The following is a 23,981-nucleotide window of genomic DNA, read 5'->3' as shown; positions in this document are numbered from 1 at the left end:
AGTCCTTAAAAAATAATATCGCAGGGCTATTTGAATAACTGTCAGAAATACTTGACGATATTTGCAGAATCTGATTATCGACCAGGCAAAAGTTTACACTTTTGAAAGTCTGAGTAAATCAGTTCATGGTAAGATCTAAAATATTCTTACTGAAATTACTCAAATATGACATAAATTTAGATGTTGTTTGTTTGAATTTGATTGTATTTAATTATCTTTAGGTTGATAATTAGGTAGGGGGGCATGGTGGCTTAGTGGGTAGCACGTTCGCCTCACACCTCCAGGGTTGGGGGTTCGATTCCCACCTCCGCCTTGTGTGTGTGTGGAGTTTGCATGTTCTCCCCGTGCCTCGGGGGTTTCCTCCCCCGGTCCAAAGACATGCATGGTAGGTTGATTGGCATCTCTGGAAAATTGTCCGTAGTGTGTGTGTGTGTGTATGTGTATGTGTGTGTGTGTGTGTGCCCTGTGATGGGTTGGCACTCCGTCCAGGGTGTATCCTGCCTCGATGCACGATGAAGCCTGGGAAAAGCACAGGCTCCCCGTGACCCGAGAAGTTCGGATAAGCGGTAGAAAATGAATGAATGAACGATAATTAGGTTGATAATTAGGTTGATAGTAATGATATGTAATGTGTGCACCATTAAACCACCAGCAAAACCCTTAATTGGTGACACAAGGCAGGACTATGTGCATGTTGTAGCAGAAATCATATATATGTCATATATTATTAAATAAATGACAAAATACACAATACGGCCAAAAGCCCGTTGACAACTGACCGTCACAACTGTATGTAGTTCTTCTCCAAACTGTTTCCACAAAGTTGGAATCACATAATTGTATGATGTAGCTTTATGATTTCCCTTCACTGGGAGACGCCTTTTCGTTCCAGCACGTCTATATTCCAGTTAAACAACTCGAGACTCATGAAGACATGATCTACTGAGGTTGGAGTGGGATGAACTGGGAAACCAACTACACCCCAGACCTCCTCACTGCCTGATCTCACCAGTGCTCTTGGGCTGAATCAATACAAATCCCACTAAAGCAGGAACTGAAAAAACACATATAGTATAAGTGTATGATGAAGTGCAGGTACTTTCTAATCACTCTGGAACTGTGCATGTGGGTGTGTAGTAGCCTAGTGGTTAAGGTGTTCGGCTACCAATCGGAAGGTTGTGAGTTTGATCCCAGGTCCACCAAGCTGCCACTGTTGGGCCCCTGAGCAAGGCCCTTAACGCTCAGTTGTACAAAAATGAGGTCGCTCTGGACACAGTATAAAGGCGTCTGCCAAATGCTGTAAATGTAAAAGCATGTGGACTGTTAAGAATCAGAGCGTTATGTCTCCCACTAGCGGCCATAAAGAGCATCACAACAACAACCCCGACCACACATTAGACTACTACTCATTCATGTAGCACCACAATCTGGTCGTGTTTTTTTTTTTTTTTAACTCAAAGTATTTCTATAAACATGTGTTGTTGTTGTTTTTTTAATCCTAAAACGATGTGGCACTGTAATCTTTTCCTGAAAAGCATGCAATCTAGCTGAGTATTTCTTTCTCATGCATGTCTTTTAGTGCCAGGATGCTGTAAAGCCACATGGGAGGAAAAAAAACAAAAGATTGTAAATGATGGAGGAATTTTGTGTCACGTGCTGTATAACATATAACACTACAGGAAATACAAGGGATCACTGATGACATTTAATTGTGACCTGTTTGTTTAAATCCAGTTCATTCTTTAGGGTTTATTTACACTTTGGAGAAAATTTAGTTTTTATTAACAAAAAAAAACAACAACAAAAAACACGACCGATCATTTATAATAATTCGTTTAAAAAAATAATTTAAAATAAAATAAATAAAAATAAAAACAAGTCTAATTTCAGTCAGCCCTCAGTGCGCATGCGCAGTCCGCAGCCGCACTGTCCGTGGCGGCAGCCGCCGTGCTGCAGTGATATAATCGCTGTGTTTTCACCGCTTTATTCGTGCTCGTTCGTGTCCTCTTTATGTCTAAAAACGAGCCGACTCGAGCCCAGACAAGCACCGGGTCACGAAACGCTCCTTTTGTGTAAAAACGGTTTGATTTCGGGTGAGATATCTGCGCTGGCGTTATTATGCGCAACCGGAGCGCCGCTTGTGTCGTTTGCTAAAGGACTTTGATGAGGCCTAGACGTTAACGCGCACGCACGCACGCACACCCCTCCTCCTCACCCTTCCCCACCCCCTCCCACAGTCTCACCGTGATGGCCGATGATCAACAACAGCACCCTGGGCAGCTGCAGCAGGCTGCTCTCTCCGGACCGCCGTCTCTCCCCGGCGCCCTGTCAGGGCTGCAGGGACCCGAAGCTACCGCGCTGCACTACGACAAGATCAAGAACTCGATTTGGTGAGAGACCGAGGCTGTTTTCTCGGCCTTTAGCTTCGGGTTTAGCTACGGTTAGCAGGATTAGCGCGCTAGCCTGTGCATAAACATGTTGACAGATTTAGCGCGCTAGCATCTTCCCTCAGAAATGTAGCATTTTTAGCTTTAGTTAGCTTAGCCGCATCTCACAGCGGTTAGAACGGGCACCGAGCATCAGCCGAATTTAACAGCAGGAAAAACCGACCGATGATGTTTATGCGTACTGATCAGTAGATCAGACGGGCGTCGTGGTCGCAGTAGATCAGGCAGACATCAGGGCTGCTGAGCTGTTTATATCAAAAATGTTTATATGTCAGTAACCATTGTAATACACGTTATATAGCATGGACACCTCACCTGCTCAGTGTGCAAACACTGCTGCAAATCTGAAAGATCAGTAAGATTTAACCTGCAAACAGTGAGCTCTGTTAAGGCAAGGCTGAAGTGTAACAACCCCAGTGTCCTGCCCCGACTCCTGCACCGACTCCTGCACCGAGTCCTGCCCCAGACATCAGGATCGCAGTAGATCAGACAGACATCATGATGTCCTGCCCTGAGTCTTGCCCCGTGTCCTCCCCACTAGTCCTGCCCCTTTGGGATGAACTGGAACACCGACTGCACCCCAGACCTCCTCACTTCTCGCACAGTGTCTGATCTCCCTAATGCTCTTGAAGCTGAATGAACACTAATCCGTGCTTCAGCATCCACCGGAAAGCCTTTATAAAGAGTGGGGCTTATTATTAACGGCAAAGTGGAACTTAAATGGGATGTTCAACAGGGATATATGGGTGCGATGGTCACATCGACATTACAGCACAGTGAAATTCTTTCTTCACATATCCCAACTTTGGGTGTTGGAGTCAGAGCACAGGGTCAAAGGTTATGATACACACCACTGGTGTAGCAGTGAGGGTTAAGGGCCTTACTCAAGGGCCCAACAGTGATTCTCCAACCAACCACCCAGAGCCTTAACCAGTTGAGATGCGCACATGTAAGAGTGTTTTATACAAAAAACACAATTAAGGCACTTAGGGACTGCCTGCAAAACCATAAGAGTGTGTAACAGTCCATTTCCAGCAGAATTGTAGCCAGGTTTGTCATCATAGTTAGAATAACTGACCAGCCAGAGTTCTTAAAACTATAAGAAGTGTTTCATTTTATTATTTTTCACGGCATCCTTACCAGCATTTCTTTACACTTCTCAGACTTTTGCACGGTACTTTAAAACCGTCATATAAAAATATTCTCTGCTGTTCTCTGTGTAATTATCGTCCTAACTCAGGTGACACTGAGAAATTCATCTCGTATGTAATTTGCAGTGATTTTCTGCACTTAAACCCAAAAGAAAAACTCTGACATTTTCTCATTTGATTGATTTTTTTTTTTTTTTTTTTTTTACAATAACACATTTGGGAGAGTTTTAGGGATTTTTGATCTGTGACCCAAAACCAAGCCTTAACCACTGAAGTATTTTAATTCCTTATTCATTATTAATGACCGTATCGTATCATTTTTGTCTTTCAGCAAATCTGTGCAATCAAAAGTGGACAGCATTTTGGTAAGTGACTGCTATAATGTCTGCTATGTCATTTGAGTCGTGCCACATTAGTAAGACGATCTTGGTGATTCTGTGATACGAGTTATGTTCAGAAAGCACAAATTTCACATACACTGGTTCCTTATGCATTTACCTCCAGCGATGGTGTTTTTTAATGAGTGCTGGTAAAACAACATAGTTATTTACATGCCATCAGTGGAGTAATTACCTTTTAGAAGTTAAATGAAATGCACAAAACAATTACGAGGTATTATTAAAGTTGCAAATGGACATAAAAGGTGTTTCATAGATATTCTGTTCTGTGTCAAATTGCAGATATTAAACAAGTAAACCGAAATACAGGTCATTTAATGCAGTATTAAATTTGAAAAGAAAATGGCTATCTATATTTGACAGTGGCCCAGAGCGGCCCAGTGCGGCTCGGTGAGGCCGATTGAGGCCCAGTGCGGCCCGGTGAGGCCGATTGAGGCCCAGTGCGGCCCGGTGAGGCCGATTGAGGCCCAGTGCGGCCCGGTGAGGCCGATTGAGGCCCAGTGCGGCCCGGTGAGGCCGATTGAGGCCCAGTGCGGCCCGGTGAGGCCGATTGAGGCCCAGTGCGGCCCGGTGAGGCCGATTGAGGCCCAGTGCGGCCCGGTGAGGCCGATTGAGGCCCAGTGCGGCCCGGTGAGGCCGATTGAGGCCCGGTGCGGCCCGGTGAGGCCGATTGAGGCCCGGTGCGGCCCGGTGAGGCCGATTGAGGCCCGGTGCGGCCCGGTGAGGCCGATTGAGGCCCGGTGCGGCCCGGTGAGGCCGATTGAGGCCCGGTGCGGCCCGGTGAGGCCGATTGAGGCCCGGTGCGGCCCGGTGAGGCCGATTGAGGCCCGGTGCGGCCCGGTGAGGCCGATTGAGGCCCGGTGCGGCCCGGTGAGGCCGATTGAGGCCCGGTGCGGCCCGGTGAGGCCGATTGAGGCCCGGTGCGGCCCGGTGAGGCCGATTGAGGCCCGGTGCGGCCCGGTGAGGCCGATTGAGGCCCGGTGCGGCCCGGTGAGGCCGATTGAGGCCCGGTGCGGCCCGGTGAGGCCGATTGAGGCCCGGTGCGGCCCGGTGAGGCCGATTGAGGCCCGGTGCGGCCCGGTGAGGCCGATTGAGGCCCGGTGCGGCCCGGTGAGGCCGATTGAGGCCCGGTGCGGCCCGGTGAGGCCGATTGAGGCCCGGTGCGGCCCGGTGAGGCCGATTGAGGCCCGGTGCGGCCCGGTGAGGCCGATTGAGGCCCGGTGCGGCCCGGTGAGGCCGATTGAGGCCCGGTGCGGCCCGGTGAGGCCGATTGAGGCCCGGTGCGGCCCGGTGAGGCCGATTGAGGCCCGGTGCGGCCCGGTGAGGCCGATTGAGGCCCGGTGCGGCCCGGTGAGGCCGATTGAGGCCCGGTGCGGCCCGGTGAGGCCGATTGAGGCCCGGTGCGGCCCGGTGAGGCCGATTGAGGCCCGGTGCGGCCCGGTGAGGCCGATTGAGGCCCGGTGCGGCCCGGTGAGGCCGATTGAGGCCCGGTGCGGCCCGGTGAGGCCGATTGAGGCCCGGTGCGGCCCGGTGAGGCCGATTGAGGCCCGGTGCGGCCCGGTGAGGCCGATTGAGGCCCGGTGCGGCCCGGTGAGGCCGATTGAGGCCCGGTGCGGCCCGGTGCGGCCGATTGAGGCCCGGTGCGGCCCGGTGCGGCCGATTGAGGCCCGGTGCGGCCGATTGAGGCCCGGTGCGGCCGATTGAGGCCCGGTGCGGCCGATTGAGGCCGATTGAGGCCCGGTGCGGCCGATGGTCCAGGGTTTGCTGGGTTGGGTTTTAGGTCCTTAGGGCAAGTAATAAATTTTTTGATAATTAATATTTTCCTTCATTTTTTTTTTCTTTTTTAAATGAATCCAATTGTAGTAATTATATTACGCTTACAAAGAAAGAATACAAATAAATGTTTTGACATTATACAGAACTACTTATGACCTCTTAATGAAGCTTAATTATAGAACAGGTCACTGATTACTGTAGAGTATAACTGACAGATCAGGCAATCTATCACAGCCTGAAATTATAAGTGAGACCCTTTTTTCTGAGCTCTTATTTGTATAGGACACATATTTCTATGCTAGTCACACTGACCAAGAACGTCATTTTGCATAAGATTTACTGTTCAGATGGGTCACATGACACCAGGTGACGTCCCAGTTGCATTTCTCTGATTTGGATAAGTACAGCAGGATAATTAACAACAGTAGTAGGAAAGAGCTGCACATGCAGAAACCTCGTTTAACTTTGGTTAAATCTGAACTTTGATTATTAAAATGAATGCAAACCTAACTTTAAATAAATCACAAAACTGCCTACAGGTGTGAGGTTGGAAAGTCGTTCAGTTCCTTAACCCATTGTGTCTTTTGACAGAACACAGTTTCGTAACCGACTGTATAAACGTCTCCGTGATTCCATTAAAAAACTTTATCGGAACGTTCTTCTTTGTTTAACCTGTTAATTTTTTATGTCAATTGGTCAGTTTTCCATCATCTGTGCCTTTTATTTTTCCCCAGTGATGTCGGACACAATTGTCTCTAACTCAGCTTCACTAAAATGTGTTTTCTCTCCAAGCATCTTTCAGGTTATTAAATTGTTCTGTTCACTATTGATAAGATTTACATTGACATATATATATATATATATATATATATATATATATATATATATATATATATATATATATATATATAAAATCTCATTTCTCCCAATGAGAGCACGAGTGATCACTGCTACAGCTTTCTCTATCCGGCTACGAGAGCATAGAGTATAACTATGGACATAGAAACTGGAGAAACATTGCTTTAACTGTGCGAGTGCTCTACATCCCTGTCCATTTTGTCTATCTATAATATAAAGACCTATTCTGCTAAATTCCTAATGTTTGAGTGCGTTTAGTTCTGCCTGAGCCGTACCTTTTATACGCTAACAAGAGATTTTGTTTTCAAGCGAGTCTCGGCCAGTTTCCACTCATCAGTTAAGTCTCTGGAGTCTCTAAGAACAGCTAGAGATGGTGAAGGTCATCACCTGCTTTCTGTAACACACTTACAGGAAAGCGCAATCTGCCCTTTTTATGATTGGAAATATATTCCCAATAATAATTCTTATGCTACTGTAAGTTACAATAATTGTCACAATAGTAGAAAGCAAACGGCACAATTCGTATTCCACCTCATCGGAACGGCTCGTGAGTTCGATTTGAACGCGGGTCGAAATGTTTAACAGCCTCCGTACCGTTCACTCGAATTAGCCGGCTAGTAACGTGCGCTGTCTTTTTTTTACTAGGTCATACGCCATATTAGAACAGTCCCTTTGTTGATGGGAATGTGAGGAGAAGTTTATTACCGTCATTACCACCGCTTCATAATCCACCTGGCAGGAGTCCTTTATTTTATCTGCGAGGGGAAAATAGCTTGGAAAGCTCTCTGAGAGTAAAGTGTTTACAGCAAGGGTGATGCAAATTGGGGCAGGGTATTTTGTTCTGTTATGAATCCTATTTCGGTTTGTTATTGCTGAAATCCTAACCCCTTGATGCTGTAGCCACCCACAACTTAAGTCTTTAAAGACACCAGATACCCGGCTTGGATGCGATCGCTCGTTAACATCACAAGATTCCTGCTGACGTTCCGCCAGGCCACGAACGCAGACTCCGTCACTTTAGCTTTCGGTGTAGCGAACCGGCGTGTGGTTTACGTTGGATAACTGACTTGGACACTTTGCTCCGAATAAATCTTCTCAAACTAAAGCAAGCCCTTATACACAGCTGTCTTGACACTGAAATGAAAATATATAGATAAAAATTCCTTATGTGATTATTTCATAATTCTACAACTTTAAAAAAAAAAAAAAAAAAAAAAAAAAACCCACACAAGTGTTTTTGTGTCCTGTAGCCTTTTCACAAGGAGATGATGTTGTACAAAAGACCACCTCACAATGATGAACAGATAATCGCCTGTTCAATCAATATCTGTAAAAGAGGGCTGTCTGTCAGATTAACGCTTCGTACACCGCGGATCATAAATCTCAAAGCTCGGATTTGTTCTATGTTCATCCTCATTGCGCAGAAGAATCCACTGCAGTAATAAAGGAAGCACAATCTTCACCCATCAGTCCCCATTATGTTTTGTCCAGTCATTTGTTTTATCCCCCCCCCATTTCCTGTTCGTCGTTTGATCGTTCTTGACCCATTCACGAGCAGCGGTTTCCCCTAGCAACATAGAGACAAATGGAATAGGAAGAGCTGAAATGAATTCATTCACACAAGCCAATGGAAGCGAGTCGAAGGCGGAGCTCGGGCTGAAAAGACGTGTTGCCAGCGTGTCACCATTGACATGCGTTCTCGCTGTCAGGGTTTACATGGCAACTGGCACACAGCAGCTCAGGATTTGTTTATGTTGGATACCGGCACATTTTAGTCCTCTGTCGCCTGGCGATAACGTCTGCTCTTCTTTTAGAATGTTAAAACCTTACATAGGATCATAGGATGATGTCGAGTGAAGTGAAACCGAAGTAGATCTTAAAAAGTGTGACGTCCTGCGGTGTAAAAGGACACGGATCACTTTACACATCAGTAAAAAAAAAAATGAAATGCGAAGATAGAATTCAGATGAAAAGGGTTGATGGGATAAAATCTGTTCGCTTACCGACCGTGTGTGGACTCAGAGGCTTGTTGGAGTTAAGGGATCCTAAAGGATAAAGGAAATCTATTTACAGCCCTGGAGCAATAAGAGAGACACATCCAGGTGAGCATTTGTATAGAGGACAAGATGTTAACTCCAGCCCTCAGGACACACAGTTCTCTCTAATTTTAACGCACCCGACTAATTAAAGGGTTAATGATCAGTTTTTAACCATCGAAACTGTTAAAAACCTTTGGGTTAGAAGTTCGAATATGTCGTGTCATGAATCTTTATATAGTCACAATGCACAATGTATGTGACTTTAGTGTAGCTGAGGTTTTGCTAGTGATTGATCAAACAATGACATTTATAATTTTGGAAATTTTTATCCAGAACCTCAAGAAACTAAAAAGAATTGTTTTTAGTCGTGTGTGTGCGAGTGTGTGTGTGTGTGCGCGAGTGTGTGTGTGTGTGCGCGCGAGTGTGTGTGTGTGTGCGCGCGAGTGTGTGTGTGTGTGCGCGCGAGTGTGTGTGTGTGTGCGCGCGAGTGTGTGTGTGTGTGCGCGCGAGTGTGTGTGTGTGTGTGCGCGAGTGTGTGTGTGTGTGTGCGCGAGTGTGTGTGTGTGTGCGCGAGTGTGTGTGTGTGTGTGCGAGAGTGTGTGTGCGTGTGTGTGCGCGAGTGTGCGTGTGTGTGCGCGAGTGTGTGTGTGTGTGTGTGCGCGAGTGTGTGTGTGTGTGTGTGCGCGAGTGTGTGTGTGTGTGTGTGCGCGAGTGTGTGTGTGTGTGTGTGCGCGAGTGTGTGTGTGTGTGTGTGCGCGAGTGTGTGTGTGTGTGTGCGCGAGTGTGTGTGTGCGCGAGTGTGTGTGTGCGCGAGTGTGTGTGTGTGTGTGTGCGCGAGTGTGTGTGTGTGCGCGAGTGTGTGTGTGCGCGAGTGTGTGTGTGCGCGAGTGTGTGTGCGCGAGTGTGTGTGTTTTTTTTAGTGCGCGCGAGTGTGTGTGCGCGCGAGTGTGTGTGCGCGCGAGTGTGTGTGCGCGCGAGTGTGTGCGCGTGCGAGTGGGTGTGCGCGAGTGTCTGGGTAGCCAGTTTGTAAGTATGGAGCCTGAAAATTCTGTTTCAGAGAGTTTTTGGAGACTTGATACGATTTTTCTTTCATTGCTAATTTATTCTCTCTCTCTCTCTCTCTCTCTCTCTCTCTCTCTCTCTGTTCATATGTCTTTCTCATACAGCAAGATGTTGAGAAGTTTACAGACATTGAAAAACTCTACCTCTACCTTAAGTTGCCTTCTGGTCCCAGCAGCGGTAATGACAAAAGGTACGTTCACACGTGAGATAAACGTAACGTTGCAGACCGTAAATGGTGTAATTTCGCTACATTATCATTCATTCATCCCCCTTTTCTTTTTAGTTTACATTTTAACTCGCGTCCGTTACCTCGCACGTGCCCTCGGCTTTCTCATCGCTGTCCGCGCTCTCCTTACACGCACACACACGCGATCTGAACTCCATCCATCATATGAATGGAGTGATGTTATTACTGTGCCTTCTTTCCCCTGTGTTGTTGATCGTGTTCTTTTTCCATCACTGTACGAATCTTCATGAACTTAATCACGCCACTAAAAACAATATTTTGCAAATTTTTTGCCACTGCAATATCCAGCATCTTGTGTTTTTGTCATTTGTTTCCCCATATCTATCTATTCATCACTGCAATCCCTAATTCTCACCATGATGTCCAATAGGACTGAAAATCAGAGGGGGTCTACAAGTCCTGCAACATGGTATTCAAATTTTCCAACTCTATTTAAGTCAGAAAACAAACTAAAAGCACTTGTCTTGTCTTGACATATAAGCAAGACCTACAACCGGAGACACGTCTGTAATACCGGATTTATTTTTTTGTCCACATTTTTCTCTTCCAGTGACCAGAATTCCATGTCATCCAGTCGGACGCAACAGATGTACGCTTTCAACTGGATTCGGAATCACTTAGAGGAGCATCCTGAGACCTCACTGCCTAAACAAGAGGTGTATGATGAGTACAAGTAAGTGTAGCAAAAGTCTAACTGAAGGAAAAAAACAAAAATTAGGGATGTGTTAAGATGGTAGATTTTGTAAAAGGTGTAAAACGCACAAATCAGGATGCTTACTGAAAACTGACCGAGCAAGTGCGCTGATGCTAAAATTGTCAAAGGTCCTGTTTCCCGTAATATTTCTTTTTAATAAAGGACCTGAAGTGACATGATGGCAACATGTTACGGTTTAATACTTAGCTGTTAAAAGTGTTATACAGGGCAATCCACAGACATTGTATTATTTTATAGAGGCACTTTACATTCCCACTTTTGGTTAATTCCACAAACGTAACTGACAAAACACGCTTTTAATTCGGAGCAGGAAGAATGAGCACATACTTGTTCTGCCTTTTGTTAACAAGCCAAAATGAAGAACAGATAAAATGGGATATCTGAGAATGCGAAAAATCTTACCATTTCAGAGCAATGTCTGTAGTCAAGTAGGATGTCCTAGCCTAGTGGTTAAAGGTGCGGTGCACGACGTTTGAGAAACGCTTCAGAAAACCGAGTTGGGCCGACTAACAAAACGAACGTGTAGCCGATGAGCAGAAAGGGGCGTGTCTTGTCAATATACGTCGGAGAGAGGGTTCAGTGCGCATGTCTGACATTAGCAGAAAGCGATTGAAACACTGACCTGGCGGATACCTGCTGTTACCTCTGCCTCGGGTTCTAGGTGTCGAATGTCGTCTTCCGCGTGAAACGGAGCTAAACCTTTCACGCTACAACACGCAGTACTACAAAAGTATTACCGTAGTATTACTCCTTGTGTTCATTTACTGATAAAAATATCCCCTCGGCCGGCCGCCCCAGCAGGTCCCGCCATAATAGTCGCCTGGGTTACGTATGTATGGGCGGAGCTATCAATACAGGGGTAACACCCCGGGGCGTGTTTGTTTTGATTTCAAATGTCAACATTGGCTTTCAAACATCGTGCACCGCACCTTTAAGGTGCTGGACTACTGATTACAAGGTTGTGTGTTTTGAATCCCAGGACCACCAAGCTGCCAACAGTTTGGACCCCAGAGCAAGGGCCTTAACCCTCAATCGCTCAGTTGTATAGAATGAGGTAAAAATGTAAGTCACTCTGGATAGGGACGTCTGCCATGTCACGTCACGTCACTATGCTCTGGTCTAATTAGCTAAATAATTTTCAGGGTTGATTGTGACAAGTGTTAATCACTCTGATCCACTTTGTAATTATAAAAAAGTGGGCTTTATGATGTCATGGGTTTAAGACATGATGTTTGTGCTGAATCAGAGATAATGTTAACAGTTTACCTTTCTGTTATATGTTTAGTAAAGCTGATCATTTTTTGGGGTTTACGTTACAGGAGCTATTGTGACAATCTTGGCTACCATCCTCTAAGTGCTGCTGATTTTGGGAAGATCATGAAAAATGTCTTTCCCAACATGAAAGCACGTCGCCTTGGAATGCGAGGAAAATCTAAATATCCTTTTCAGTCTCGAAAGTCCAGGGATTCTTTGTCGTCTCACACGTACCGGTCGCTAATTCTGTTACAGGTCTGAGTATTTAACCAAAAGCATTTTTGTGTTATGACACTTAACAAGGTTCTCACATACTGTTATAGCGGACTGAGGAAAAAAGCTTTTGTGCATATGCCATCTTTGCCCAACTTGGACTTGCATAAATCAGGAGATGGGGTAAGTGTCAATCAGCCAGATGTCGGATCCATATTTATTAAAATGGGAATTTCGGTCATGTATATAAGGGGAAATTATGGAAATTTTCTTATGTATTGTATGACACACAAAAAGATAGACATGTACAGGGTCGATCGAGATGCAGTGTGTTATTTGATTTGGACATGTCGTGTTGCACAACAACGTTTAGCAATCAGCAGGGATTATGCTGGCTTTTCACTGGAATTGTGCAAGAATTGGTTGAAGGAAGAGAGAAGAATCATTCAATTCAATTCAAGTTTATTTGTACAGCGCTTTTTACAACTGACATCGTCTCAAAGCAGCTTTACAGAACATTTAACATAGAACAAAAGGTTAATATAAAGGATCATTTTACTGCGGTGGGTGGGGTACAGCTAAAATTATTAATTTTAATTCAATTGTATTTAAACATGCCATTTTAACTCACTACAACGCTAAATCATAGGAGACGATGACACCCGAAGTGTGTTGCTTACAGTATGTCCAGTTTATTCCGTTGTTTTTTTTCGGTTGCCGTCACTGCAGAAATCCCCGCTTCACACAGATAGCATGTCGGACATGGCGATAGGGATGTAAGTGCTGTGGTGACAATCTCAGAGTATTCCGCCATGACTTTAATCCAGAACACCGGCAGAGTTTCTAACTTTCTAACGACGTCTGTTTCGTGCTCATTTTTGCTCATTTGTGGGTTAAATTTGAGCAAACACTCAAACACTCATATTTTTATTTATTTGTTTAAAATACTGTTGTTCACTGTTGACCCGAAAAACTAGCTACTGCTCCTGTTTTTCTCAGTGTGAGCTACTGGAGCCAAGCGGACAGTCTCCCAGCGCTGAGGACGAGATGCGTTCTGCAGCCTGTGGCTTGGTGTGTGAATGGGCACAAAAAGTTCTGAGTCGTCAGTTTGACAGCGTGGAGGATTTAGCACGCTTCTTACTCAACAGCCACTACATTGGCACTAAATCCATGGCTGCACTAACTGTTATGACGGGAACTCCCACAGGCAAGGAGGACTACATCTAACGATCCACACCATAGATATGCTTTTTATTTATACATTTTTTTAAGCCATGTTTAGTTTGTCACATTTTTTCAAATACTTCTGAATCCTTTTCTAGGTGTTAAAACGCCCACCCCGGCCTCTGCGTTCGTGCCAACCGGAGACGCCAACTCCTTCCATCCCCAAATGAAGACTCTCCCTTCACCCTCTGTTGACACAAAGCAGCAGCTACAGAGAAAGATTCAGAAGAAACAGCAAGAACAGAAACTTACTTCTCCATTGCCAGGTGATGCCCAAGCCAGAAGAGCAGAAGCAGGCACACCGGGCCCAGGGTCTAGCATCACTTCTGGAAGTCCAGCTTTGTTGTCCTCACAGCCTGCAATAGGTATTGTGGTGGCTGCAGTACCAAGCCCCATCACGGTAATAATTATTCCTTATGTTAATATACACTGTTCATTTTCAAAGCGACTTTTCAGAAAGTTTTCTTCGATTTACTGTTGCTTGATAAATCGTCAGCTTCATACGAGACCGTGTTGAGTAACCAGGAAAATGACCATACAGCACTGTTTAACTTGGAGATGATAAGACTGTTGTGTTTTAAAATCATAGCAAATAATTGCTTTTTTTTTTTTTTTTTTTTTTTTTTAAAAGTTTTTATAAGTACATTTTGTTAAAAAAAAATTTTTTTTAGGTTCAGAGGAATAGACAGCTGATGACTTCTCCGAGTCCAGTCGCAACAACAGAGGGAAAGGTTTTACCGGTTAATTTCCAAGTGGTAACCCAGTCTGTTAAGCAGTCCCCTAAAACTCCGCAGAATATTCCGGCAAGTCCTGTTGGTGACAGGTTAGCCAGGCACAGATATGCCCAGATTCTTCCCAAACCCTCTGCCACAAGCGGCATAACTCTTCGTTCCCCGCCAACACTTCTAATTACGAACAGCCCTATAAAAACAGTGATGCCCACTCCCCATGTCAGCTCGGTTAATGTCGTCAAGATGACCGCTATATCTCTGACACCTAACAATAGCGGTGGTAGCAACACTCCGACACCATTACGACCTGCTTCAGCTGGTATCAGTAGCACCGTTTCCCAGGAAGAGTCTAACCAATTTCAACCAGCTCAGAACGGCAGCTCGGCTACTTTGTATACATCTGGAGCTGGAAGACTCGGCCGTCCCGTCACGACCCCGATTCCATCCATTTCCTCCCTTAGTGAAGTTAGGCTAACATCTGAAGCTGTGAATGATAGTAACTCATCTGCCGGTGGAGAAAAGCAGAGCACCGCACAAGGGAACAACGTTGGGCAAAAGAATGAGAGGGCCACTAAATATAGGGCTTCCAGTGAACCTTCTCTCCTTGTCAAGGCATCCCCAGTGCCTGAAAGAGTGACCAGAGCCAAAAGTGACTCTGCAACACCTCCAAGTACAATCATAGGGGCAGCTGTCCCAATTAGCAATAACAGCAGTGATCATCAGGAGAGTACTTTGTATCTGACTGTTATGAATCAGAATGCTGACATTGGATCCAATGACACCGCTTCACCACCTGGTCAGTCATTAAAAGATGTTAGTCTTGGATTGAAAAGTCCTCGAAAGCGCTCTGCTTCTGTTTTGGAGTCACATGTGATCCCAGTTAAAAGGGTGTTTATATCCCAGCAGTCTTTGGATGCCAGCAACAATCCTAAAACTAGTCTAGTAATAGCCACAAAGAAGATACAGAGGCCAGGAACTCCTGCAAGACCAGAGAGTGCTCCATGTAAAGTCACGCTGAAGCATAACTCTCTTCCAACACAAATCCTGGCACTTTCTGATACTCCCATTGGAAACACTTCTCAGACTATTATAAGCTCTCAGAGCTCTTCACAGGTCGACATCGGGGACAGCTCTGCTGGACTAAGCCCTACCGATATAGACTCTTGTAATAGCACATCATCCGATCAAACTTTATTGCAACAAATTGTGAGCCAGCAACAAGTTACCATTGCCATTTCTCAGGAGGCATCTGCTGTGAGTGAGCTGAAGAGCTCATTACAAGACTACTCTCAACAGATACAGGCAGAACAAAAGCAGGTAACTGCTAGCCACTTGCCATTGATAGCCCAAGCTCCTGAAGCATCTGCCCAGTTGACACTCCAGCAAGACATTGTTGACTTTGATGGAGCTCAAGCCAGCATAGACTATTTCCCCTTCAATGATGATGACATGACACAAGATAGCATAGTAGAAGAGTTAGTGCAGATGGAGGAGCAAATGAAACTGAATAGCAGTCTACAGCCATACCTTAGTACCCTTGATTTACCCTTACAAGGGCAGTCAGCTCAAAGCACCATCCTTTCCTCTCACCAGACTGGCACTCAGTTCTACCACTCCGCACATAGTAGCACCACTCCAGTACACACTCCTACGCCCACACCGACCCCAACACCGACCCCGACTCCAACCCCTACCTCTGAAATATTGCCAGGGGGCCACAGCTTAGCCAGGGAAAGTCCTTGTTGTAGGGTGGCACCTATTACCCCAGTTGATGGGATTTTAGTTGGCCGGCATACGCCTATTAGCACGCCGTTGTCCAACTGCAGTAGTAGTGTCCCACCAAGTCCTGTTGAATGTCGTAATCCCTTTGCATTTACCCCCATTAACTCCAATATACCAGGTTATCATGATGGTAGTGTAGTATCCAGTAGCCCGGTCAAACCCATGCAGAGACCGATGGCCACTCACCCAGACAAGGCCAAACTTGACTGGATCAACAATAGATATAACAGCACATCAGGTTCCCCATCAGTTTCCAATAGTAATGCCATTGGAATTCTTCCAAGCTATCAGGACCTGGTGGAGGACCACTTTCGTAAACCACATGCATTTGCTAAACCAGGGCAATCTTTTCAACCACAATCCAGACACCAAGATGTGCATTTGGTTCAGTTAACAGCCGTGTCACCCGTACAAGGACAACAGGCAGTGGAGAACAAGCAAGAAAGTTTTGCTGTGCCAGCACCATTAGACAACAAACTTACAGGTTGTACATCGGGGGCTGGAGGTGGAACCTTTAGGTGCCGCAGTGTGAGCCCCGCTGTTCGTCAGCGGAACCTAAGTGGCACCTCTGTGCAAACCAACTCTACTCCAAGGTCCGTTATTTCACCGTTCAATTCTCCCATAACTCAAGAGGTTCTTAACATCCTTTCTAACAGTCATTCGGTGGTCACTGCCAACAGCATGGCCCAAAGGAGCCAGTCAGTACCACTAAGCATAATGATGCAGTCTGAGATGTTGCCAATTAGCCAACAGGGACAGCAGAGTAATAGTGCCAAGATAACCAGTGTGCTTTTGAGTAAAATGGATGGAGATGGGGATGATACAGTGCGTGGGTTGGGTGTGAATAATATGCCCTCCAAGTACACAGCCCGAATGAACCTGACACAGATCTTGGAGACTACACAGGCCTTTTCAGAAGGCACTAACCTTCATGGTCAGCAGCTGTCTGTTTGCTCAAGTCCTTCACAGTTTGACTTCCAGAAGCCTGGTTTCCTCATAAGCACTGGAGATGAATCTGTTACTTTCTCTAGTGATGACCAAGCACAATCGGTCTCTGGGCTACAAGAGCAGCAGCTTCAACTACAGGACCAACAGTTGGAACTACAGGATCAACAGTTGTTGCAAGATCAACAGTTGCAACTTCAGGAACAACCATTGCAACTCCAGGACCAACAATTGGAATTACAAGACCAACATTTACAATTACAACACCAACAATTGCAGCTACAAGACCAACAGCAGCTACAACATGATCCAGACCTCAGCCAGCAGCAGCTGCTGTCTCAAACGTCACAACAAAACGAACAGCAGCAGCACGAGCACCTGGACTTTAACAGCACCGTCAAGGACCTCTTGGGGGAGGATGGCCTCAATCCCAGCTCCCAACTTGTTGGGCAGGTGGCATCAGAACTAAGTGCAGTAGCATCTGACTTTTCTAGTGAAATTCGTTTAACCTCTGACCTTTCTGGTAGCATCAATGACCTGAACACTTTGGATCCTAACCTTTTGTTTGATCCGAGTCAGCAACAGGACCAATATGAAGACGCCACACTGGAGGAGCTGAAGAACGACCCGTTGTTTCAGCAGATATGCAGTGACACTGTGAATTCTGCTGGATTTGACTGGTTGGAGAACAAAGACCAACCAACAGTGGAAATGTTAGGTTAGTGTTGTTTTTCTTTTGTGTTTATGTCGTGGTTGTAGCTGTTTGTCACTATTTATGGTTTCTGTTGATTGTCCCATTTTGTTTTTGTGACTGTTCTTTGTTTTTTAATGTGATTTGTTCACTGCATCAACACACTGGATCGCTCAGTCCAGTGGAAAGTGCCAGTCTTACCCGAATTGTTCGTTTATAGGATTGTGCTTTTTTTTTAAAAAAAATAATTATTATTTATTTTTTGTTTATAAAACCAGTTCATTCCAGTTTCCTCATCCAGACATTTCTGTGTCTATAGTTTACCATTTCTTTCTTGTGGCTACGAATCAGCTGACCCCAATGTGCATACGTTTTTTTTGTTATGTTTTGTTTTTATTACGGTAATACGAGGTTATATTACCGATTTACAGACATTTTAAAACAGTTTGTTTTTACTTTAACATCTGTTCATGCATTGACATTTTAAATATCCCGTTCCCACGAATCGTAAGCGATCCGAAACTCGATGCAATATTTTTGCATGATGAATCACCAAGTTTTTAAATGTCTTGCATATGCATTGTGATTGGCTTTGTGAGGATGTGGGAAAAGGAGTTTCCTCGATTTTATATCATGACTGAATTCGCCATCACTTCTGCATATCTTAACTGTCAGTCAAATGAAAAGATTTAGGTGCTAACAGGTGCTCAATAAAAGTAACTCGCGTCGGCCAAATTATTTTCGCTAACTACGTTCTATCTAATATATAGAAAATTAGGAAACTTAATAAAAGGCCATATTAATTGTACTGTTAAACAGAAGGGTAACGAAGAGGATTACGTTTTGCTGTTTCTACAATGTTTTCAAAAAGAAGTGAATATTAAACGAGGGAGATTTAATCTGCCTTATTTTCAAAATCCTAAGGCTTAGGCTTTAAAGGTGCGGAAAGGTTTTTAAAGAGCCTCGCCGCTTTTCCGAATCAATCTGTATACGTAAGCTTGGCTTTTTTTTTAATTTTTTTGTTATCGTGAATTATTGACGTCGTTTCAAACGCATCCCTTAAAGTTAGTATATTTTAACATTCCGCACGGATTCACTCCACGTTTCGTTTCCGGTTAACGGCTGACAAAACGACGACGGTATCGTAAAGGAACGGCCAAATTCTAGCGAAGGCTACGTCTCGTGACAACACGTCCAACCTGCTAGGAATTCCGATCTAAAATCCATACCAAAGAACCGCTTTTGAAAAATAAATAAATAAATAAGCGCTTGAGATTTGTTCCATTCATCTCCAAATTAACATAATTCTTGAAGGTTGGTTTTGGTGAATAAAACAGGGTTTTACGGTACTTGATCTTCGGGTTGGATTATATTTGTGTACAGTATGTATATGGCAAATGTATCTGATGTACAGGTAATTATGGATGGTAAGCATGTTGTCCAAAGTCATTTTAATGGATTCATGAAAGCTTAATTTGGCTATCTGTAGTCGCTATTATTATTATTAATGCCCCATGTGTAAAAATGACATCATTTTATCAATCCACTGTCTTAAAGTGATGATTTTTTAGGTCCGAGCACCCTCGAAAAAAAAACAAAAGAAGAAATGTTACATTGCTCTTATTGAATCTATAGCCAGCACAATATGCTGCGTGTCGTTTTTTGGCTTTTCGTGTAGTGCAAGTAAATGCTGTCTGTTTTGGTCTCTAGCTTGATGTGCCATGTTCTTTAGAGAGTCTGTCGGTCTCTGCTTTACAGACGTGACGTATACAGGAGAGAGGAGAAGACGCATGGTTTATATATATATATATATATATATATATATATATATATATATATAAATAAAAAGAAAAAAGACGAATAGTCGTATAGTAAATGTTCATTTTATCGTGACAGACAGACGTGTCGCGCAGAGAACCCTGGAGTTGGCAGGCACTGGAAATTCAATAGTTTATGATTCAGCAATCTTGGGAAGGTCGCTTTATTGCACTAAAGATTTTCCTTTTTTTTTTGTAACCATGCCTTTGTGAAGACATTTAAAAAAAAAAAAAAAAAAAAAAAGGAGAAAATGGAACAATTGAAGCTAGCAAAAAAATTTTTTTTTTTTTTTTTTTTTTCTCAAAGGTAAATTTACAAAAGGGGAATTGCATATGACCTGGAAAATTACAATGAATTTATTGCCTTGTGTAGCAATGTGCACTAATCTCAATGAGATACACGTTTTACTCGTTCTCATCCACGAGAATAAGAAAGATAAAAGCAAACAAAATCGAACCTTATTAAAAGTGAATAAAAGAGAACATACTTCACTGTTATTCGACGATTGTACGTGCGCATGTTTGTTGAACTATCTATCGTAGTACGTGTTGTGACCACTCCCTTCACAAAAAAAAAAAAAAATGGGACTGGTTGTGTTGACCAGAGGAAAACAATGAAATGAAAAAAGAAGAAGAAGAAAAAAATCTAGTGTTATTTTGAATAAAAAACCAAATTTTTTTTTTTTGCTAAGTTAATATCGTTCTATACGTTTTTAGTTCACGAACGTGTTCTTTTTTTCATACATTTCTAATTTTTTTTAAATATTTTTATTTTATTTGTTTTTTACAAAAAAAAATGCCGTTGTGAAGAAGACTGTAAATATTTTTTCTATGTTCTGACATTTATCAAGGCACTGATTTATTTACTTTTTTTATTTCACGAAGGAAAAAAATCAAAACCTTACTTTTTTTGATACACAGAAGTTTCATCAAACATCAAGTCTAATGCTGTATTTCTGACTGGTCTGATGGAGGGGAAATGTGTTTTCTTTCTGTCTATTTGAAACAGTAGAATCTTTGTGTGCTGTTGTCTGGTGTACTGCTCAATGTACAGTAGCTTGTTAATATTGCCGACACATTTTAGCAATGTTTCTTTCTCTTTTTTTCAATGGAAAGTACTCACAGGTGAGATTTTCTAAGTGGTTTTAAAAGCCAATAAAGATTTTTAAGTAATCGTTGCTTCTTGTTCTGTTTTAGTAGCATATTATTTTGTATTGCTTTGAATTTGTTGATATTTTTGGAGCAATTCGGTAAACTGGGTTTACGCTGCCCTCTGTTGGTCATGAGAACAGATCCTGATGACGCTACCCCAAGTTCCAAGCGGCCGAATCCTCCTTCAGGTCCTGATGTAAACATCTGACGATTTGTTGTTAATATAGCGAGAATTGGATCGTTTCAGTTTTCTTTCACAACTTAGACGAGAACTTTGTTCGCCATCGATGTGATATTAAAACTTTAAAAAAATTTTTTTATTAGTTTAAAAGTAGTTGCATGTGTGTGCAAACTAATACTTTGGTGACATGGCAATAGTTGTTTATCACCTGAGCTGCCACCTGATTGGTTGAAAGTTTAAATAATTTTATTTTAACTACAATTTTAGTTTTTTTTTTTTTTGTTTTTTTCCGAAAGACGAGACAATTCTAAGAAAATAAAGGATAGTGTAAAGACTTTTTGTTTTTAAGTAAAAAAAAAATTAAATCTAATATAAATAGTGATAAAATAAGTGAACAATCAGAAGGAAAATGGTTGCATTAGAGTCCACGCCTTTTTATAATCGTGGATATGGTGGTGTTCATAATTAATCGATCACATCTCGGGTTCCAAAGCAATCGTACAATGTCGTCATTAACCCCAAATAAAGATCTGCTGTTTCTGGTAGTTTCTTCACATCATTTTGTTTTCCTCTTGAGTGCTGAAGCCACAAAGCGTGCGACTGTTTAATGCCTTCGATTATGAGCTTTACCAGGAACATGGAGCACAACAGTAACATCACCAGGACACAGGACGTCCCACCAAAATGTATACAAAATCTAACCACGGAGGTTGCAGAGAGTCCTACGGCGAAGCCGATGGGGCGAACTCTCCGCATGTGACTACGACCAACAAGCCCTTTCTAATACAAATCACTCCAAACCAGGTGGCAAAATGTGTTATTGTGTAATGAGACTGATACAAAAAAAAAAAGCACTTTTTCCCGAAGCCCAAAATACCAACAGTGCATCATGTGTGGTGGTGCCAGCGGCATGCAATAAACACGCTTTACTTCAGCATCTTCAGAGTCATGAATATCTGCAAACACAAGTAGTTTTGTGGGTATTGTGGGTTCAAGTCCTACTGTAGGATGACCAAGCTGCAATGGCTGGGCCCTTGCTTGAGGCCCTAAACCCACAGTTGTAAGTAAGTAAATAAATAAATAAAGAGAGATAAATGTAAGGCCCCTCTGGATGTAAAGCAAGCTTTTTAGATGGGACCATCAGAGCGGTTGATCAGGTAAGGTTTATGGATCACACTCTTAACAGGAACGAGTGCTTTAAATTACGTAGACTATGAATTTTTCAACATTCATTTTTTTCAGGGATGTTTGCGCTGTGACTCGAACAAGTTATGCAAATAAGGTGTTTCTTATAATTTGATGGGTTTAGAGCATTTTTGGAAGAAAGAGCGGGGAAATAATTCCATGTCAAGATGACTGATTTTTTACGCCTCCAAAAAAAAAATGAGCAGGGAAAATAAAATCAAACGTTGCTTCAGCGAGGTAATTCTTTTTAGGGGTGTGCAAACTTATGCAACTAAATTATATCCCCCCCCCCCCCCCTTAAAATATTGTTAAAAAACCGTGCCATGTTACGTAGGCATGGCTATGTACAGGGTCATGTAGACTTTTATAGATTCACTCGTCCCTTCACCAATGAGAGAGAAGCGGTTAGTTTGTTTTTTTTTAGCTCGTCTTTAACAGCTACGATATATTCACAATATGTTAATGACTTTTGACCTATTAGCCCATTGATTCTGGCCTCCTCTTCGCCGGCCTTGTGTTACCACCAGGGTGCAGAAATCTCCAAGAAGAATAAGGATTTATTGTGTATCCGGAACATGTTTCATAAAGCTTTTAATGAGACGCACCTACGATAGTGAGAGTATTAGTCGCTCTTTGTAACGTATCGAGTGCTTCATGGATCAAATAATGCTGTGAATATTTAATGCTTAATATTGTGATAGAGATTCACATTCAAAAGCAGGGCCGCTGTATTAACGACGTCTAACGTGCATTGAATTTTCTGAGTGTACCGATCAAACCCTTCAGCTGTAAGGGAGGAGAAGGTGGATCGATGACCCGATCCACTCGATAGCTGATTTAACCGCGTACATACATAAACTGTTTACTTCTAAAGTGCTATCTAAAGACTTTTCTTAGAGATGATTTAATTTTTTTTAAATTTTTTTTAAAGTTTTTTTTCTATGTTACTGTAACCGAAACCACAAAAGTTGGTTTTGGAGTTTCATACAATCTGTCAGATTACTGAAACCACCAGTACTGTATGACCTGAACAAATGACCTCAAAAAGAATAATTCATTCCATAATTAAACAGATCCAGAAAATACAATCGGTGAATACGCTTCATTTTGCAGCAGTACTACGATCCAAAACCGTTGTACTTGATGCTGCTGTGGGGTTTGGAGAATGAAGAATCTGAAAGGAGCTTTAGGGGTTCATTCAAATTATCTTGTGAAAGCCACATTAAATATTAATTTTATTGCTGAAGACTGTATAAATGATAAATAGTCCCTGTAACATGGGAAGTCGTAACTCGGTGGTTAAGGTGATGACCAAGCTGCAATGGCTGGGCCCTAAACCCACAGTTGTTTGTAAGTAAGTAAGTAAGTAAAAATGTAAGGCCCTCTGGATGCTTTTTAAATGGGACCATCGGAGCAGTTGATCAGGTAAGGTTTATGGATCTCACTATTTTTCAACATTATTCAACATTAATTTTTTTCAGGGATGTTTGCGCTATAACTCAAACACATGCGATGTAAATAAGGGACCAAGGTTCCTATGTGGTTCTTCCATCGTCAGGACAAATGAAAGGAAATCTTCAGTCATCTGACATTCTCTTAGTTAGCCTGATATTCTACATTCTACATCCAATAGAGTGAGCTACGAATCCAAAGTGTCATATACGCACATGCGGTTTGCCTACGTTGTATTCAAAAGTAACGGGATATGATCAGGTTATCGTGTCTTATCTGAGCACTATAACCCCCAGTGTGGTGGTGTGAGAGTACAGAGAGGGTCGATCCTGATGATGCTCAGCTGATTTAACAGCTGCTCTATTGTCCACTTCCTGAATAGGAACAGGGGGCTTGTGTGTGTGTGTGTGTGTGTGTGTGTGTGTGTGTGTGTGTGTGTGTGTGTTAGGTGGGGAGGGTCACTCAATACCACTCACTGGATCGATATGACTATTTATTGAGCAGCTGACATGTGGCAATCAATATCTCTTCATAATTACCCAAAGCTCAATGTTTGTAGGCAGCTGTCTGTATAGTGAGGCCTCAGCACATCTCATGCGGCGCAGCCTTACAATAAATGCATGCACCGGCTCTATATCTGCTTCTTTACCTCTATGTCTCA

General features: G+C 43.3%; 1 protein-coding gene across 2 annotated transcripts; it reads left to right on the top strand.

Annotated features, from left to right (window-relative positions):
• The first annotated feature begins 1,896 nt into the window (after window positions 1-1,896).
• Window positions 1,897-20,523, top strand: LOC113639158 (DNA-binding protein RFX7). Of its 2 annotated transcripts, XM_027140882.2 has the most exons (10): window positions 1,897-2,390; window positions 3,930-3,963; window positions 9,836-9,921; window positions 10,349-10,387; window positions 10,529-10,651; window positions 12,013-12,129; window positions 12,259-12,343; window positions 13,160-13,367; window positions 13,483-13,784; window positions 14,056-20,523. In XM_027140882.2, the coding sequence occupies exons 1-10, from the start codon at window positions 2,248-2,250 to the stop codon at window positions 17,563-17,565; spliced, it is 4,647 nt and encodes a 1,548-aa protein (XP_026996683.1). In that variant the 5' UTR covers window positions 1,897-2,247; the 3' UTR covers window positions 17,566-20,523. The 2 variants fall into 2 exon arrangements, with proteins under 2 accessions (XP_026996683.1, XP_047675544.1); XM_047819588.1 differs by lacking the exons at window positions 1,897-2,390; window positions 3,930-3,963 and adding an exon at window positions 6,749-8,732.
• The last annotated feature ends 3,458 nt before the right edge of the window (window positions 20,524-23,981 follow it).

The sequence above is a fragment of the Tachysurus fulvidraco genome, chromosome 10 (assembly GCF_022655615.1).
Source record: "Tachysurus fulvidraco isolate hzauxx_2018 chromosome 10, HZAU_PFXX_2.0, whole genome shotgun sequence".
NCBI classification, from domain to species: domain Eukaryota; kingdom Metazoa; phylum Chordata; class Actinopteri; order Siluriformes; family Bagridae; genus Tachysurus; species Tachysurus fulvidraco.
Note: the sequence above shows the minus strand (reverse complement) of the source record. Positions and strands in the feature narration are given on the sequence as shown.